At 54.2% G+C, this 17,078-nt stretch overlaps 1 protein-coding gene and 1 pseudogene across 4 annotated transcripts in view; both read left to right on the top strand.

The window, feature by feature from the left end:
• MYO1C (myosin IC) overlaps positions 1 to 12,486 on the top strand; it is a 24,030-nt gene extending 11,544 nt beyond the window's left edge. For all 4 annotated transcript variants that reach the window (XM_027975148.2, XM_027975150.3, XM_042255485.2 and 1 more), the window contains exons 7-32: positions 1 to 99; positions 319 to 432; positions 513 to 584; positions 964 to 1,083; positions 1,167 to 1,249; positions 1,462 to 1,567; positions 1,684 to 1,764; positions 2,000 to 2,091; positions 3,772 to 3,866; positions 3,948 to 3,994; positions 4,111 to 4,191; positions 6,031 to 6,136; positions 6,227 to 6,344; positions 7,204 to 7,317; positions 7,393 to 7,469; positions 7,971 to 8,039; positions 8,135 to 8,219; positions 8,317 to 8,476; positions 8,745 to 8,828; positions 9,862 to 9,955; positions 10,054 to 10,109; positions 10,228 to 10,363; positions 10,444 to 10,514; positions 10,603 to 10,700; positions 10,774 to 10,873; positions 11,226 to 12,486. In XM_027975148.2, the coding sequence (XP_027830949.1) occupies positions 1 to 99; positions 319 to 432; positions 513 to 584; positions 964 to 1,083; positions 1,167 to 1,249; positions 1,462 to 1,567; positions 1,684 to 1,764; positions 2,000 to 2,091; positions 3,772 to 3,866; positions 3,948 to 3,994; positions 4,111 to 4,191; positions 6,031 to 6,136; positions 6,227 to 6,344; positions 7,204 to 7,317; positions 7,393 to 7,469; positions 7,971 to 8,039; positions 8,135 to 8,219; positions 8,317 to 8,476; positions 8,745 to 8,828; positions 9,862 to 9,955; positions 10,054 to 10,109; positions 10,228 to 10,363; positions 10,444 to 10,514; positions 10,603 to 10,700; positions 10,774 to 10,873; positions 11,226 to 11,252 (2,385 nt within the window). In that variant the 3' untranslated portion in view covers positions 11,253 to 12,486. The remainder of the gene's footprint in view (positions 100 to 318; positions 433 to 512; positions 585 to 963; positions 1,084 to 1,166; positions 1,250 to 1,461; positions 1,568 to 1,683; positions 1,765 to 1,999; positions 2,092 to 3,771; positions 3,867 to 3,947; positions 3,995 to 4,110; positions 4,192 to 6,030; positions 6,137 to 6,226; positions 6,345 to 7,203; positions 7,318 to 7,392; positions 7,470 to 7,970; positions 8,040 to 8,134; positions 8,220 to 8,316; positions 8,477 to 8,744; positions 8,829 to 9,861; positions 9,956 to 10,053; positions 10,110 to 10,227; positions 10,364 to 10,443; positions 10,515 to 10,602; positions 10,701 to 10,773; positions 10,874 to 11,225) is intronic.
• LOC101102745 (geranylgeranyl transferase type-2 subunit beta-like) lies at positions 11,728 to 17,078 on the top strand (annotated as a pseudogene).

The raw sequence follows: 17,078 nt of genomic DNA, 5'->3' as shown, positions 1-17,078 counted from the left end.
GGCCAGTGCGCCAAAGTCTCCTCCATCAACGACAAGAGTGATTGGAAGGTGGTCAGGAAGGCCCTGACTGTCATCGACTTCACTGAGGACGAGGTGGAGGTGAGACCTCTGTCGGGGGCCCGCCCTTTCCTCCTGTCACCGCGTGAAAATCCCAGGCTACCTTTACAGCCTGCTTCTACTCTAGCCGCAGTCTCCTCTCACACGCCTTGCCCCATACCGTTCCCAGCTCCTGCTGACCATCCACATGTGCCTTCCTGGGGCTCTCAGACCCTCCCATAACCCCCGCCTGCCCCTCCCTGTGCCCTCACCCCAACCCAGGACCTGCTAAGCATCGTGGCCAGTGTCCTGCATCTGGGCAACACCCACTTTGCCGCCAATGAGGAGAGCAACGCTCAGGTCACCACCGAGAACCAGCTCAAGTACCTGACCAGGGTGAGGCGGCGAGCAGAAGGCGAGGGTGGGGCAGCTGGGGCGGGGGAACTGCACCCTCACCAGACCCACCCCCTTGGCAGCTCCTTGGTGTGGAAGGCTCAACGTTGCGGGAAGCCCTGACCCACAGGAAGATCATCGCCAAGGGTGAAGAGGTGAGGCCAGGGGGTGGGGGGGATGTTCCAAGGCAGCCCCCACTCCCATCATCCCCCATTGCCCTGGTCTGCTCAGCTGGTCCTCTTAGCAATATTGGAAGCTTATAAGGCAGGTGGCTCAGAGAGGCACAGGGAGCTGGCCAAGGTCACACAGGAAGAGGGTAAGGCTGGAAGGAAGACTCACCTCCAGGAATGAGACCTCTTGTTTCTCTACCGGTTTCCCTCTGGTGGGGCCACTGTGTCCTCCCCTGGAGGCCGCCCCCCGGCCAGCACCAGGCTCACTGGGGGCAGGGAGGGCAGAGTGATCAGTTTCCTGAGTCAAAGGGGCCAGGGGTGGGAAGGGACTGCATTCATCTCCCATCTCACCCTCCACCTACAGCTCCTGAGCCCGCTGAACCTAGAACAGGCTGCGTATGCACGGGACGCCCTTGCCAAGGCCGTGTACAGTCGCACCTTTACCTGGCTGGTCGCGAAGATCAACAGGTCGCTGGCCTCCAAGGTGAGAGCTTTGCCCCTGCTGCTCCCCAAGTGGCAGGGAGGGTGGTTCAGGGAGGACCCTCACTCTTGGTCGGCTGGCCCTAGGATGCCGAGAGCCCCAGCTGGCGGAGCACCACGGTCCTTGGGCTGCTGGACATTTACGGCTTTGAAGTGTTCCAGCACAACAGGTCAGTGACCCCCTGACTCTGCCTGTCTCTCTCATCGTCTCCCCTGCCCTAGTCCCTCACCTCTCCCCCAGCCTCCTTCATTCCTGCCAGTGACTTTCCAGCCGCTTGGGTCCCGCTCTGTGTTTTTTCCCTCGGCTGGCGCTGGGGCCTTGTTCCGCCCCGCCCCCCACCCCTCGACTAAATTACTGAGGATGCCTCTGTCTCCCTCACAGCTTTGAGCAGTTCTGCATAAATTACTGCAACGAAAAGCTGCAGCAGCTCTTCATCGAGCTCACCCTCAAGTCGGAGCAGGAGGAGTATGAAGCCGAGGGCATTGCGGTGAGTGCAAGCCCACCCTCGAGTGGCCCCACATGCAGTCAAGGTCCAGGCCTGGGTGTCCCCAGGGGAGGTGCCACGACCCCACGGTGATGCCTTTCTCCCCTTGTGCCCCTTAGTGGGAGCCGGTCCAGTATTTCAACAACAAGATTATCTGTGACCTGGTGGAGGAGAAGTTCAAGGGCATCATCTCCATATTGGTGAGCCATCTGCTCCTCTGGGGGCTGGGGCGGGACTACGTCACCCCTTTCCCCTCACTCTCCCAGCTGGCCTGTCCGCAGAGGGCCAGAGTCCTAGGAGCCTGATGAGGGACAGAACAGGGCTGTGTGTGGAGGGTGAGGGAGTGTCTATGCTTCCCGCTGGGGCCCCTGAGTCCCTGTGCTCTCCAGTTCTTCCCCAAAACACACCCCTCACCTTCTGCCACCACCCACCCAGGACGAGGAGTGTCTGCGTCCCGGGGAGGCCACGGACCTGACCTTCCTGGAGAAGCTAGAGGACACAGTCAAGCACCATCCACATTTCCTGACGTGAGTGGGGCTGGGGGCTGTCCTGGGCCAGAGCCTGTCGAAGCCTGGGAACCCCCTCACCCATAAAGTGCCAGCCACAAGGAGGTGGCCAGGGGAGGTGCCAATGATGGCCAGGCACACAGAGCTGAGGCTCCTGGTGCCTCCTGAGTAATAAGCAAGGAATGCTTCTTCCTCCTCAAGCCGCTCGAGAATGAAACTTGCTAAGGTGTTTTTTTTTAGCCTCCTTACTTGGAAATTCCTTTTTATTTAAGGAATCCCCTAAAACGGGATGACGGGAGAAAAGAAACAAGCCCCTCTATCCCAGCTTTGCCTTGCATATTTTGATCATATCACCTCCTCTAACTAGAAGCAACCTGTGGAGGAGGTTTTACTGAGACTCTCAGAGGTGCAGCCCTTTGCCGGAGGTTATCTCACATCAAGTCCAGAGCTGGGCTTCAGGCCCAGGGCCACAGATTAGTTCCCTGACAAGGAATCGAACCTGACTCCCAGCGGTGAAAGCAGAGTCCTAACCAGTGTACCACCAGGGAATTCCTGAGCAATTTTTTTCTGGGGCAAGCAAGCGAGGAACCTGTTTGTTCTCATTCCCCACGGGCTGCAACAGGGGTTGCAGTAAAGCCTTGCCTGAAAAAAAAAAAAAGAAAAACACCTTTTTTTTCTGTTTGTAAAAAGAACATCCCTTCTCAGAGAAAAGTTGGAAGGTGTGCAAAAGCCACTTGTAAGCCTGTCACCCAGAGGTCACCACTGTTAATAATTTGAGACGTTTTCTTCCTGCCTTTTTCTATATATTTTTTTTCTTTTTTGTGGTTGAGAGCTTATTGTATATAGGACTCAGGATAATATTATATCCTGAGTATCTTCCTGTATCATCAAACAGAAAACTTTCCTCAAAACACTTCCTCCAGCGGCTCTAACACACAGACACACCACTGCTCTCACCCGGCCTCTTGGGGCCCTGTCCAGCCTCTGGATTTCTGCTGGGAAAACAGAATATCTATCCCTGGGCCTTAAATCTCTGCCTGGTCTCTCTGGTTAGTTGCTTGGAAAGTAGAAAAATGGGCTAAAGGGCATAAACATGCTTAAGGCAAGAAGGCAATGGCACCCCACTCCAGGACTGTTGCCTGGAAAATCCCATGGACAGAGGAGCCTGGTAGGGTGCAATCCATGGGGTCGCGAAGAGTCGGACACGACTGAGCGACTTCACTTTCACTTTTCACTTTCATGCATTGGAGAAGGAAATGGCAACCCACTCCAGTGTTCTTGCCTGGAGAATCCCAGGGACAGGGGAGCCTGGTGGGCTGCCATCTATGGGGTCACACAGAGTCGGACATGACTGAAGCGACTTAGCAGCAGCAGCAGTCTCCTGGGGGCTGATTCCATTCTTAAAACGTAGCGGGCAGCACTCAGCACTCTGAGCAGAGCCACGCAACAGCCAAAGGTAACACCAAATAGCCCTCCATCCTGCGAGCCGTGGCAGCATGAAGGCTGAGGTCCCGGTCCTGGCACTATGTGACCCCGGACAAGGCCATCTACCTCTCTGAGCCTCTGGTGGCCTCTGTGTGGGAGGAGGCCCCGCCCTGCTGGTTTCCTACTGGATGCCTGGTTCCTCTCTTGAAGTCTCTTCAGCAGACAGGGGCCTGGCTCAGGCCAGCCCTTGGCAGCTTCCTCTCCCTGTCGCCCCAGGCACAAGCTGGCTGACCAGCGGACCAGGAAATCTCTGGACCGCGGGGAGTTCCGCCTCCTGCACTATGCTGGGGAGGTGACCTATAACGTGACCGGTGAGGACCCTGGGGCTGTGTCCCCCCGGGTGGGCTGGGAGAGGGGCTCTGCCTCCTCTCACGGCTGCTCTCTCCCATCAGGGTTTCTGGATAAAAACAACGACCTTCTCTTCCGGAACCTGAAGGAGGTGAGGAGGACCTCCAGGGAGAGGGCTAGGGGTCTGGGCTCTGAATGATCTCTGCCCCAGAAAGCTGACCGGTCTGTCCATGTGCTTCCTCCATGACCCCTGCCCTGCCCTCACAGACCATGTGCAGCTCAGAGAATCCCATCCTGAGCCAGTGCTTCGACCGGAGTGAGCTCAGCGACAAGAAGCGGCCAGAGACGGTGTGAAGGCGGGGGGGCCCCAGGGGTTGTGTGCGTGCACACGTGAGCGGGCCCAGTGCCCGCTTGAGCTGGGAGCTGGCAGTGTGTGTGTGAGTCCGTGTGTTTGCTGGCGCCTGGGTGCACATGTGTGTGTGTCTGGGGGGCTGCCCCTGGGTGCATCTGTGCCACTTTGATGGGTGTCTGGGCATGTAACATCTCTAAGTGTGGATGCGCGTATGCACACCTGTGTCTGTGCGGGCGCTTGCATGCGTTCACTCCCCTGCAGAGGATACTTGTAGTGGACATCACTGGGCGCTTAGGATATAAAAATGAACACATGCTGTCCTAGAAATGTGCATGGGTGCTATGGAAACTTACAATAGGGAGCAGCAAATTGCCTGTGGAAGTGGAAGAGGGGAGGGGAGTCAGGGAAAGCTTCCTGGAGGAGGAAGCATCTGAGGTAACTTGGGAATGAGTATAGATGCTTGTCAGACGTATGGGAGGGCCCTGCAGAGCCCCACACAGGAATGCAGTCCAAAAAAGACCAGGAAGTGGACCACAAAGTGCCATTTTCAAGGAGAGCAACGGGGGGAAGGCAGATCTGGCCAGTGGTACCAGACGAGGGGAATGCTCCATCCAGTGAGCTGTGCCCAGAGGTGTGGCTGCCAGGCTTGGCAGGCGGAGGCTAGGGCAGTCCCAGGACAAGCAAGGTCAGGGAGAGGTGGAAGCCAGGGAGCTGCAGGCCAAGACATGCTGGCAGGGAGGCCGTGGTGGCAGTGTTGCCCAGAGTCTGACTCCCTGGGACCCTGTCCTTGGTTCCCCAACCCCACCCCTTCCCTGATGGTTCTCAGCCCCACCCTCGTGAGGACACACCCACTCCTGTCCCGGCCTCTCCAGCAAACCAGAGATTCCATTGACCCCTCCCAGGGACCCGCAGCTACTCCAGACCCCACTAGTCTGTGATGCACCCTGACTGTCCAGTGTCCCAGGCATGCATCTCCTATTTCCCTAACTCAAGGCAGGGACCACTCTCCACCAGGTCCTGAAAGACAGAAGCCTGGGCCACATCCTTGATTCCTTAGCCTCCCCCATTGCCCTCATACTAACAACTGCTGGATCTTGCCAGTTTTTGCTGCCTGAAAACCCCTTCCTTTCACCCCCTCCCCATAACCCTTATTCCAGTTCTAGTCCTCTGAGCCAGTCAACCTCCTCCCTGGTCTTCTGTCTTCCCACCTGTTCTTACCAACCACCCTCCCCCATGTGCTATAGAGATACTCCAAAAGGCAGATCTGTTCCTGTTCCTCTCTCCCTCCAGATCCCTCTTTGGCTCCCTCTTTCCCTCAGGATAAAGTTCAGTCTCCCTAATGTGGTTCCCGAGTCCTACCATGATCCTGCCTCTCTGATGCTTTGTTTTACTCCCCGCCTAGATCCTTGCAGCTTGTAGTTCCCTGTGTACACCAAGCCTTCGCTCACTGTCTTGCTCTGCCCGAATGCCGTTCCTGCCTCTCTTCCTCTGGCTGTCTCCTACTTGTCCTTTCATTCTCAGCTGAAGGGTTATTTCCCGAAGACCCTTCCTGCTATCCCCTACCCCACAGAAAGAAAACTTGTAACATTTCACTTGGAAATGCTGCACCATCTTCATCAGCTTCAGAAATCTGACCTTTGCAGATGCTGCAATAAAGAATTGTTAATTAAAAAAAAAAAAGGTCTACGAAGGGCAGGGCTAGCTGTGGGAACTGGTGGTGTTTTGCCCCAGGGAGGGGTGTCTGTGGGGTTCTGCGCAGGGAGGGGCATTTGCAGGGGTCCGTGGCCTCAGCCCAGCTACCACCAACCTTCCTGTTGTTCATCTTGGCTGACCAGGTGGCCACCCAATTCAAGATGAGCCTCCTGGAGCTGGTAGAGATCTTGAAGTCAAAAGAGCCTGCCTATGTCCGCTGCATCAAGCCCAACGACTCCAAGCAGCCCGGTAGGTTCACCCCGTAGGCCGGTGGGGGCTGGGCCCCCCCTGCAGAGGCTGGTCAAAGCCCGCTGACCAGCCGGTGATCTCTGCCCCCAGGCCGCTTTGATGAGGTGCTGATCCGGCACCAGGTGAAGTACCTAGGGCTGATGGAGAACCTGCGCGTGCGCAGAGCCGGCTTTGCCTACCGCCGCAAATACGAGGCTTTCCTGCAGAGGTGGGGGCGGGGCCTGGCTTGGCGCCAGGGGGAAGGGGTGGAAGGGTGGGAGCCTCCGAGATCCTGGGCGGGAGGACAGCCCTCAGCTGTGGTGGGAGCCACGCCAGGGGTCCCTCCATGGTGCAGGCCTAATGTTAAGCTTGAGAGGGCAAAGACCAGCCCTCCCCACACCCAGGCCCTGGCCTCACAGAGCAGCTGGTCAGGGGTCCAATGAGGCATGCATTCACATACCTATCACCAGTGGAGACAGTAAAAGCCTGTGAAGGGGACAGAGTTTGCAGTCAGCTCAGAAAGCAACTTCGTGGTTATCCCGAGTCAGGGGTCTGAGGAGTCACCAGGCATGTCTTCCTAGGCCCGTGACCTTAGGCAGATGTTCAGTTCAGTTCAGTCTCTCAGTCCAGCTCTTTGCAACCCCATGGACTGCAGCACGCCAGGCTCCCCTGTCCATCACCAACTCCCGGAGCTTACTCAAATTCCCATCCATCAAGTCGGTGATGCCATCCAACCATCTCATCCTCTGTTGGCCCCTTCTCCTCCTGCCTTCAGTCTTTTCCCAGCATCAGGGTCTTTTCCAACAAGTCAGTTCTTCACATCAGGTGGCCAAAGGATTGGAGTTTCAGCGTCAGCATCAGTCCTTCCAATGAATATTCAGGATTGATTTTCTTTAGGATTGATTGGCTGGATCTCAGATGAGAAACCTCAATTTTCTCATCTTTAAAGTAGAGGTAGTAACAGAGCTACCTCCCCGACTTTCTGTGATCTGAGAGTTGGTGGGATCAGGAAAGCTGATCTGGGCTCCCAGAGAAGAGAGCTGGTGGGAGCGGGGCCCTGGGTGCATTTCCGCTCCTCCTGTTACCAGGTACAAGTCACTGTGCCCAGAGACATGGCCCACGTGGCCAGGACGGCCCCAGGATGGGGTGACTGTGCTGGCCAGGCACCTGGGCTACAAGCCGGAAGAGTACAAGATGGGCAGGTGAGTGGCGCCCATGCCTGGGGTTTGAGGGGTACGGGGGTGGCAACCAGGGGATGATCACTGCTGCCCTCCCAGGACCAAGATCTTCATCCGCTTCCCCAAGACCCTGTTTGCCACAGAGGACGCCTTGGAGCTCCGACGGCAGAGCCTGGGTGAGCGAGGGGCTCCACCCCTCCTGTCCAGTGGGGTCGTTCTGGGAAGTGGGAAAAAAATCACTGTATTCGGGCTTCTTCTCCAGGGCGTCTGCCACGCCCACATCGGGCTGCCCGCCTCGTCTGCTCCCGGACACGCACTCAGCATGTTCCCACATTGCTTTGCTCCCTCTCTCGCTCGCTCTTTTTTTTCTTTTGGCTATTCTGGGTCTTTGTTGCAACGCACAGGCTTCTCTGGTTGCACAGCTCAAGCTTAGTTGCCTCACGGTCTGTGGGATCTTAGTTCCCCAACTAAGGATTGAACCCATGTTCCCTGCATTGCAAGGCAAAGTCTTAACCACTAGACCAGCCCTTGCCCTTTCTGGTACTCTCCTTCACTTATTTATCCTTGCACTCGAAGCTGGTTCAGCCATTCCCCTTACTCAGTGAGCTCTTAACAGGGCCGGGCCCCCAGCTGGGTCCCTTTCGCTCTGGCCAAGTGACTTTCTTTCCCAACCACAGCCACGAAGATCCAGGCCACCTGGAGGGGCTTTCACTGCCGGCAGAAGTTCCTCCGGGTGAAGCGATCAGGTTCGGGTGCCCAGAGTTCTTCAGGACGGTGGGGGCTGGGGCTAGGGTGGGCCACCATGGGAAGAGAGGAGGTCAGCTGTTTGTGGTCTCCACAGCTACCTGCATCCAGTCATGGTGGCGCGGAACACTGGGCCGGAGGAAGGCGGCCAGGAGGAAGTGGGCGGCGCAGACCATCCGGCGGTGGGCACTGGGCGCCACGCAGGGGCTGCAGGGCAGGGTGTGGGGCCGATCCACCACCAGGCTTCTCACCTCCACCCATGTCGGACCCCGCCCCCAGGCTCATCCAGGGCTTCATCCTGCGCCATGCGCCCCGTTGCCCCGAGAATGCCTTCTTCGTGGACCATGTGCGCACCTCTTTTCTGCTCAACCTTCGGCGGCAGCTGCCCCGGAATATTCTGGACACTTCTTGGCCCACGCCCCCACCTGCCCTGCGTGAGGTCCGTGGGCTCTCCCTGCTGACTGGGGGACCACCAACTCACCTAGCAGAGGGACCTAATAACCATGTGACCCGAGGATCCATGGGAAGGGAAGGGACTTGGAGCTGGGCCACGGAGAGCGAGTTCTTTGCAGAGAAACAATTCAGGAATGGAAGGGTGGTCCAGGTTTAGGGGGGTGCCACTTAGGCCAAGACCCGATGATGGGCACGTGCCTGTTGTCCGCAGAGGGAAGGGAGCCAGGCTGCCCTGACCTCCCTCTCGCCCACAGGCCTCAGAGCTGCTGCGGGAGCTGTGCCGGAAGAACATGGTGTGGAAATACTGCCGGAGCATCAGCCCCGAATGGAAGCAGCAGGTATGGGGCTGGGAGGCAGGTACTGGGGGGGCGGGGTGGGGGGCTGGTACTGGAAGAGAGCTGGCCTGGAGGACCTTTGCCCTGACTTACCGTGCAACCTTGAATTGATCCAGGCCCTTGTCTGGCCTCCTATGTGAAGCGGAGACTGGAGTAGATTTTGCAAGGCAAATAGAGTTTATCTTGTAGAGCAGCTGCACTGGACTGGTCGAGGCTACCCAGAGTCCTGTGTCAAAAAGGCTGCAGCATCAGTCTGTTAGAATAGTTCCAGAGAGACATTGGTGACTGATGGGCCTTGTATTTGCCAACTCGGTATCGGATGATGATGAAGGACCCACCCAGCAGAGTTAACCTGCAGTAGTTGGGTTTTTTTGGGCATAATTTCATGTATTTTTGGCTATGCTGGGCCATCATTGCCGTGCTCAGGATTTTTTCTAATTGCACTGAGTGGGGGCTGCTCTCCAGTTGTGGTCCACAGGCTTCTTGTTGCGGCGGCTTCTCTTGCTGCAGAGCACAGGCTCTAGGGCTTCAGGAGCTGTGGTTCCCGGGCTCTAGAGCACAGACTCAATAGTTGTGGCGCACCACGGGCTTAGTTGCTCCAAGACATGTAGGACCTTCTCAGATCAGGGGTTAAACTGATGTCCCCTGCATTGCAAGGCGGATTCTTAATCACAGGACCGCCAGGGAAGCCCCACAGTAGTTCTGAGCCTTAGTGTCAGCCAACTTTAAGATCTCTGGCCAGAGTGGAATCTCAGGGGCTCCAGGGCCTGTGATGATGGAATAACTCCCGAAGTGGGGCCTGGACCCTGACAGCACTGTCATGACCCTTCTGGAGAGGCCTCTGCCTCGGTTGGTGGGCATGGGGGTAAGAGAAGGGGCTGAAGGGGGGTGTTGGTGGCAGGGCTTAGCCTCCTGCTTTGAGGGCCAGAGAGAGGGTGAGGGAGGTGGTCTCAGCTCCTGTCTCAGCAGGCTCCTGCTGTGCTGTGACGGCCCCACCTCTCTGACATCCCCCGCCCTCTTTGCTGTGTCTCCTCAGCTGCAGCAAAAGGCCGTTGCGAGTGAGATCTTCAAGGGCAAGAAGGACAATTACCCCCAGAGTGTCCCCAGACTCTTCATCAGCACGCGGCTCGGTGAGCCCCCACCCCTCCAGTGCACAAACCCTCCATCAGCAGCCTGGTCCCCTCTCTCGTCCGCTCACGCCCCCTTCACTCCCCTATCTGGATTGCAGGTGCAGATGAGATCAACCCCAGAGTGCTGCAGGCCCTGGGCTCGGAGCCCATCCAGGTGAGACCCTGCCAGCAGCCCTCAGTCCCACACAGTTCAGCTGCCCAAGGGCTGCGTGGGTGGGGGTCGGGGCCTGAGCAGGGGGTGAGGAGGTCCCTCACCCACCCTCTGTCCCCAGTACGCCGTGCCCGTCGTGAAGTATGACCGCAAGGGCTACAAGCCGCGCTCCCGGCAGCTGCTGCTGACGCCCAATGCCGTGGTCATCGTGGAGGACGCCAAGGTCAAGCAGAGGATAGAGTACACCAACCTGACCGGTGAGCCCAAGTCCAGGCTGGGTCCAGAGAGGGGGCCCTGCTCTGCTCCTTGATCCCTGACCTCTGCCGTTTCCCCCCAGGAATCTCTGTCAGCAGCCTGAGTGACAGCCTCTTTGTGCTCCACGTGCAGCGTGAGGACAATAAGCAGAAGGTGCCCCTCGGGGTCTGGGGAGGCGGGGAGGGGACGGGTCCTCTAAGCGCTGGGCAGGGCCTGACCCCGTCCCTGTGTGGGCCCCCAGGGGGACGTGGTGCTACAGAGTGACCACGTGATCGAGACCCTGACCAAGACGGCCCTCAGCGCTGACCGAGTAAACAACATCAACATCAACCAGGGCAGGTGAGGCAGGGAGGGCTGCTGAGCGGGCCGTGCACGTGCAGGGGGCAGGCCTCACACACCCGCTTCTCTGCAGCATCACGTTCGCAGGGGGGCCCGGCAGGGATGGCATCATTGACTTCACACCCGGCTCAGAGCTGCTCATCACCAAGGCCAAGAACGGGCACCTGGCTGTGGTGAGTGTGGGGCCGGGGCAGAGCCTCTGGGGGCCAGGCTTTCCTCCCTCGGCCATCCTGGACAGAGCCTGGGCACCTCCCTGTGGGTCTCGATCCAGAGGGCACTCTTCATCCCATTGCCCACTGAGCGCCAGAGACCAGTGCAGAGGGTCATAAAGAGGGCAGCATGGGGAGAGAGGCCCACTCTCTTTGGGGCAGCAGGATCTAAGGGCTGAGTCTCCAGCACCGAGGCCTCCGGACCTGCCCCCTCCCCGCCCCAGCGTATGCTACCAGGTGTCTAACTCACGAAGACCAGTGCCCGGAGCACCTCTGCTTCCTGCTCACCACTGGGCTTCTCCCCTGGTGCCCGCAGGTGGCTCCGCGGCTGAACTCGCGGTGATGAAGGCGCCTGCTGGACCCCTCCCGCCCCCCAGTGCTTCGCTCATCCCCTCCTCCCTTCCAGCTGCCAAAGACTCGAGCTTCCAGACAGGGACCCAGGGACACCTCGAAGCCCACCGACAAACTCCCGCCTCCTGCGTGGCCCTCCCTCGAGGGGGCAGCAGGGGCGCAGGAAGCTGCCCCAGGAGTGGGCCAGGCCGGGCCACAGCAATAGGAAGAGCCGGGGCCAGAGGCAGCCACGCCAGCCCCACTGCCAATGCCAAATATTTGAGAGAAGGGAACTTTTGCTGAGATTTTTCTCTGAGATTTTTTTGATGCTTTATAGGAAACTATTTTTTAAAAAAGCCATCTTCCCACCGGTTCCCCCAGCCCTGTCCGCCCACCCCCCACCCTCCACCCCCACCACCGCCAGGACACACTGGATGTGTTTTCCCTGACTCAGCAGGGCAGGGAATGTCGCCGAGAGGGTGGGCGATATGGGCCCTGGTGCCCTCTTCCCTGCCCAGGTCCCTCTCTCCTCCCCGTTCCCTTGGCACCTTGTCTGTCTGTCTGCCTGTCCACCTGTAGCCCACTCCGATATCCCCCTGGGGGCTAAAACCACCCTTGCCTGCCTCTCCGTCCAGCCTTAAAAATGCCCTTCTAATATCAGCCCAGCCTGAGGACATCCTGGAGTAAAGGGGGGACTCTCAGAGCAGAGGATTTGGACGACTGGGAGATCACCTAGTCGAGTCTTCTGGTGTGACGGAGCAAGAGATAGAGGCCCAGAGAGGGGAAGGGACTTGCCCAAGGTGATCCAGCAGGTTGGGGCAAAACCAGACTGTCCTCAGCACACCTCACTGCGTCTCCCACGGACTGGGGGCCCCGTGAAACAGGCTCATGTCTTAAGGGTGCATGTGGCTTCCTGACCAGCAATCAGCCTTGGGGGCCACCAGGTGGGAGGAGCGCGCCCACCTGAGTCCATGCCTTAGGATGACAAACACCCTACCCGTATACTCTGGCTCCAGGTTAAGGACGCAGGGCCTTCACTGGCTCCTGGGAGCCTGGGGAAGGGGCTGGCCTTGGGAGGAGCTGCAGGGGCATCACCTCTTTCTGCTGCTTCTCCCCCACCCCCACCCCCAACTCCCCAGAGGGCCTGGGGGCTGCCCAGCTGCCTCTGCCCTTCTGCGGGTCTCAGCCCACTGCTGACACTTCTGCAGTCCAGAGAAACACTAAATAAAGCAATATGTGTTTGCCAATGTTGGTCTCCTTGTGAATGTTAGTAAAGGGAAGGACTTCCCTGATGGTCCAGTGGTAAAGACTTCCCTTCCACTGCAAGGGGCATGAGTTCAATCCCTGGTCAGGGAACTAAGATCCCACAGGCCACTTGATGAGGCCAAAAATAATAAATAAAAGGGAGACGACCCCCTAGAAGGCAACCAGGGGTCTTATATTACTCTTTTTTTCCCCCAAAACTTTTTATTTTGTATTGGGGAATAGCCAATTAACAATGTCACGGTAGTCTCAGGTGAATAGCAAAGGGCCTCAGCCATATATATACATGTGTCCACTCTCCCCCGAACCTTCCTCCCATCCAGGCTGCCACGTGACACTGAGCAGAGTTCCAGAGTGCTGTACCCTGAGTGGGTCCTTGTTGGTTATCCATTTTATTTATTTATCTTTGTTTTTGTTTTTCTTATTCTTTCTTGGTTATCCATTTTTTAAAAATTTATTTTAATTGGAGGTTAATTACAATATTGTATTGGTTTTGCCATACATCAACATGAATCCACCACAGGTATACATGTGTTCCCCATCCTGAACCCGCCTCCCTCCTCCCTCCCCATACCATCCCTCTGGGTCGTCCCAGTGAACCAGCCCCAAGCATCCAGTATCATGGATCGAACCTGGACTGGTGATTCATTTCATATATGATATACATGTTTCAATGCCATTCTCCCAAATCATCCCACCCTTTCCCTCTCCCACAGGGTCCAAAAGCCTGTTCTATACATCTGTGTCTCTTTGCTATCTCACATACAAGGTTATCATTACCATCTTTCTAAATTCCATATATATGCGTTAGTATACTGTACTGGTGTTTTTCTTTCTGGCTTACTTCACTCTGTATAATAGGGTCCAGTTTCATCCACCTCATTAGAACTGATTCAAATGTATTCTTTTTAATGGCTGAGTAATACTCCATTGTGTATATATACCACAGCTTTCTTATCCATTCATCTGCTGATAGACATCTAGGTTGCTTCCATGTCCTAGCTATTATAAACAGTGCTGCGGTATACATTGGGGTACAAGTGTCTCTTTCAATTCTGGTTTCCTTGGTGTGTATGCCCAGCAGTGGGATTGCTGGGTCATATGGCAGTTCTATTTCCAGTTTTTTAAGGAATCTCCACACTGTTCTCCATAGTGGCTGTACTAGTTTGCATTCCCACCAACAGTGTAAGAGGGTTCCCTTTTCTCCACACTGTCTCCAGCATTTACTGCTTGTAGACTTTTGGATCGCAGCCATTCTGACTAGCATGAAATGGTACCTCATTGTGGTTTTGATTTGCATTTCTCTGATAATGAGTGATGTTGAGCATCTTTTCATGTGTTTGTTAGCCATCTGTATGTCTTCTTTGGAGAAATGTCTCTTTAGTCCTTTGGCCCATTTTTTGATTGGGTCGTTTATTTTTCTGAAATTAAATTGCAGGAGTTGCTTGCATATTTTTGAGATTAGCTGTTTGTCAGTTGCTTCATTTGCTATTATTTTCTCCCATTCTGAAGGCTGTCTTCACCTTGCTTATAGTTTCCTTTGTTGTGCAGAAGCTTTTAAGTTTAATTAGGTCCCATTTGTTTATTGGTTATCCATTTTGAATAGAACAGTGTGTTCATGACCTTTCTAAAGTCCCTAACTATCCTTTCAGGGGTCTTGTATTATCATAATTTTTGCCTTGTCCCCAGAAGGAGGCTGGACTCCCTCCCCGGGGAAAAGGGCAGGAGTGGTCAGTAGCTGCAACGTGGCCTTGCTCTTTCACTGACTGTCTGTGGAAGGGCCACTCAACCTGGTCTTTCCAAGGGGCAGGGGCAGGGGAGACATTACACAGCGCCTGCCATGTGGCCCTTAGCCCCGCAGGCAGGGCTGGCAGATGGAAACACAGCCCATTTGGGAAGTACAGGCCTCAAGGGCACACTGGTGAGAAACTGACTCAAGTAGGGGTGAGGATTTGCAAACACTTCACAGAGAAGACGACATTTGAGGTCATCCATCTCAAAGGACAGTCTATGAACTCCTCTGCGAATGACAAACCAAATGCAAGGTGGCTTGAGCAGAAAAGGGCATCTATCAGCGTTAGCAGCCTAACAGTCCCAGGCTGGGTCGGCTTCCAGGTGCTCACTTTCAGGAACGTGTGTGGCAGCTTCATTCTCAGGCCCATTCTCCCCTTGGGTGTGGTGGCAGCAGCTTTGGGAATTCAGCCTCGGAAACAGAAAGTATCTCTTTCTCAGTGATTTGAAAGTCTCAGCGGGGCTTCCCACGTAGCTCAGTGGTGAGTGAAGAATCCACCTGCCAATACAAGAGACATGGGTTCATTCCCTGATCTAGGAAGACCCCACATGCTGCAAAGCAACTAAGTCCACGCGCCACAACTACTGAGCCTGTGCCCTGGAGCCCAGGAGTCACAACTGCTGAGCCCACGTGCTGCAACTATAGTAAAGTCCACACAGCAAAGACCCAGCACAGCCAAAAATAAATAAAATTAAAATGAAAAAGAAAGTCTCAGAGCTGATTCTCAGTGGACCAGCTTGGATGAGGTGCTCTCCCCTTCCCCAATGGGTGTAATTTCGGAGCGGAGCTCATTCTGATATATGCCTACTGGACCTGGGTCACGTGCCTGAACCCCCTCTAGACAGAAGCACAAACCACACCTGACCTCAAGGACAGAGACTAGGGAGAGATGATTTCCCTGAAAATTAGAATGCTGCCCCCGGAAGAAAGGGAGTAAGTGTTAAAAGCTGCAATTACAGAGCTCCTCCGCAGGCTGTTTTCCCCAAAGGGAGGCGGCTTTGTAGGGAGGAGGAATGGCAATGGCTCGTGCAGGGTTTAAAGGTCATGAAAGGTTTAATTAGGAGTCAGGCTACCTACTGAGGGGTTTAGATTCATCACCTGGGACAGAAGTCCCCAAAGAACAAGATATCACATGACATATGACTATCTCGCACATCATGCGAAACGCTGGGCTGGAGGAAGCACAGGCTGGAATCAAGACTGGTGGGAGAAATGTCAGTAACCTCAGATACACAGATGACACCACCCTCATGGCAGAAAGTGAAGAGGAACTAAAGAGCCTCTTGATGACAGTGAAAGAGGAGAGTGAAAAAGCTGGCTTAAAACTCAACATTAGAAAAACCAAGATCAGGGTTATGGTGAGTGTGGACGTGTTTTGTATTGCTGTCTAGATACATCAGTAGGAGAGTGGATAGGGGTACATGGCAGAAGGATGTTATTATTCAGTCAGATGCACCTGACACCCTGTTACTGGAGAAGCAGGGAAATTATATTGTATCCTATGGCTCAAAGAAAGATGGTTATGAATATTGCGTGTCTGAGTATCTGAGAATGAGTGTCATCTATTGGGGTCTGACCTAGATCTCATCGGACAACTACACTGCATGAATAGTGAAGAAATTCTGACATGTATTCAGTCGTGTCAACACGAGTGTGGTGGAATAAGTGTTAGTATTGGACGTGGTCCTCATCTTTTGTATACTCTTAGTGCTGTTCAGATACTTACTCTCTATGATAGTATTAATGTTACTGACATAAATAAAGTTGTGGAATATGTTCAGAGTCTACAGAAAGAAGATGGTTCTTTTGCTGGAGATACTTGGGGGAAAACTGATACGAGATTCTCTTTTTGTGCAATGGCAACTTTGGCTCTATTGGGGAAGTTGGATGCTATTAATGTGGAAAAGGCAATTGAATTTATCATGTATGAACTTTGATGGTGGATTTGGTTGCAGGCCAGGTTCTGAATCCCATGCTGGGCAGGATTCTTGTCTATTACTAGTCAGTTGCACCAAGTAAATTCTGATTTACCCGGTTGGTGGTTTTGTGAACGACAGCTTCCATCAGGCAGATTCAATGTAAGGCCCAGAGAAGTAACCAGACGTATGTTATTCATGGTGGGTGTTGGCTTTCCTAAAGATAATTGAAAGGCTTCATTGGATTGATAGAGAAAAACTCTGCAGTTTCATCCTCCCATGTCAAGATGAGGAAACAGGAGGATTTGCAGATAGGCCAGGAGATACGGTAGATCCCTTTCATACTCTGTTTGGAATTGCTGGATTGTCACTTTTGAGAGAAGAACAGATTAAACCTGTTAGCCCTGTTTTTTGCATGCCTGAAGTACTTTGGAGAGTGAATGTTCAGCCTGAACTAGTGAGCTAGGTTAGATCCCTTAATGGAGAAGTTGGTTAATACAGTTTTCATTGTGTTTTAACATTTCAGTAGTTGAAGTGCTTAACAAACTTAATGACTACCATGTTAATATTATGTACATGAGTTGTATTAATTTTAATAAATTATATAATTATGCATATTATAAATTAAGATCTTTATTGTATCTTTCCTTCGGGAATGTGTTACTCTGATTTTTTTGTTTTGTTTTGTTTATGCTTCAGTGTATTTGTTTTCTTGTATGTCTTCATAAGAGCAAACTTGAACTCTGGTTAGCTGATGAAGTCTTGTGTTCTGATTTTCCTGTGTACTCCCTTGATATGCTGTATATAACTATAGTTAATGTAAATTGGTCTTTGTCAGAACATTACTGATAAAGAGTTGATGAACCCC

Source organism: Ovis aries, chromosome 11 (assembly GCF_016772045.2).
Source record: "Ovis aries strain OAR_USU_Benz2616 breed Rambouillet chromosome 11, ARS-UI_Ramb_v3.0, whole genome shotgun sequence".
NCBI lineage: Eukaryota > Metazoa > Chordata > Mammalia > Artiodactyla > Bovidae > Ovis > Ovis aries.
The sequence above is the reverse complement of the archived record's forward strand: the minus strand, read 5'-3'. Positions and strand labels throughout refer to the sequence as shown.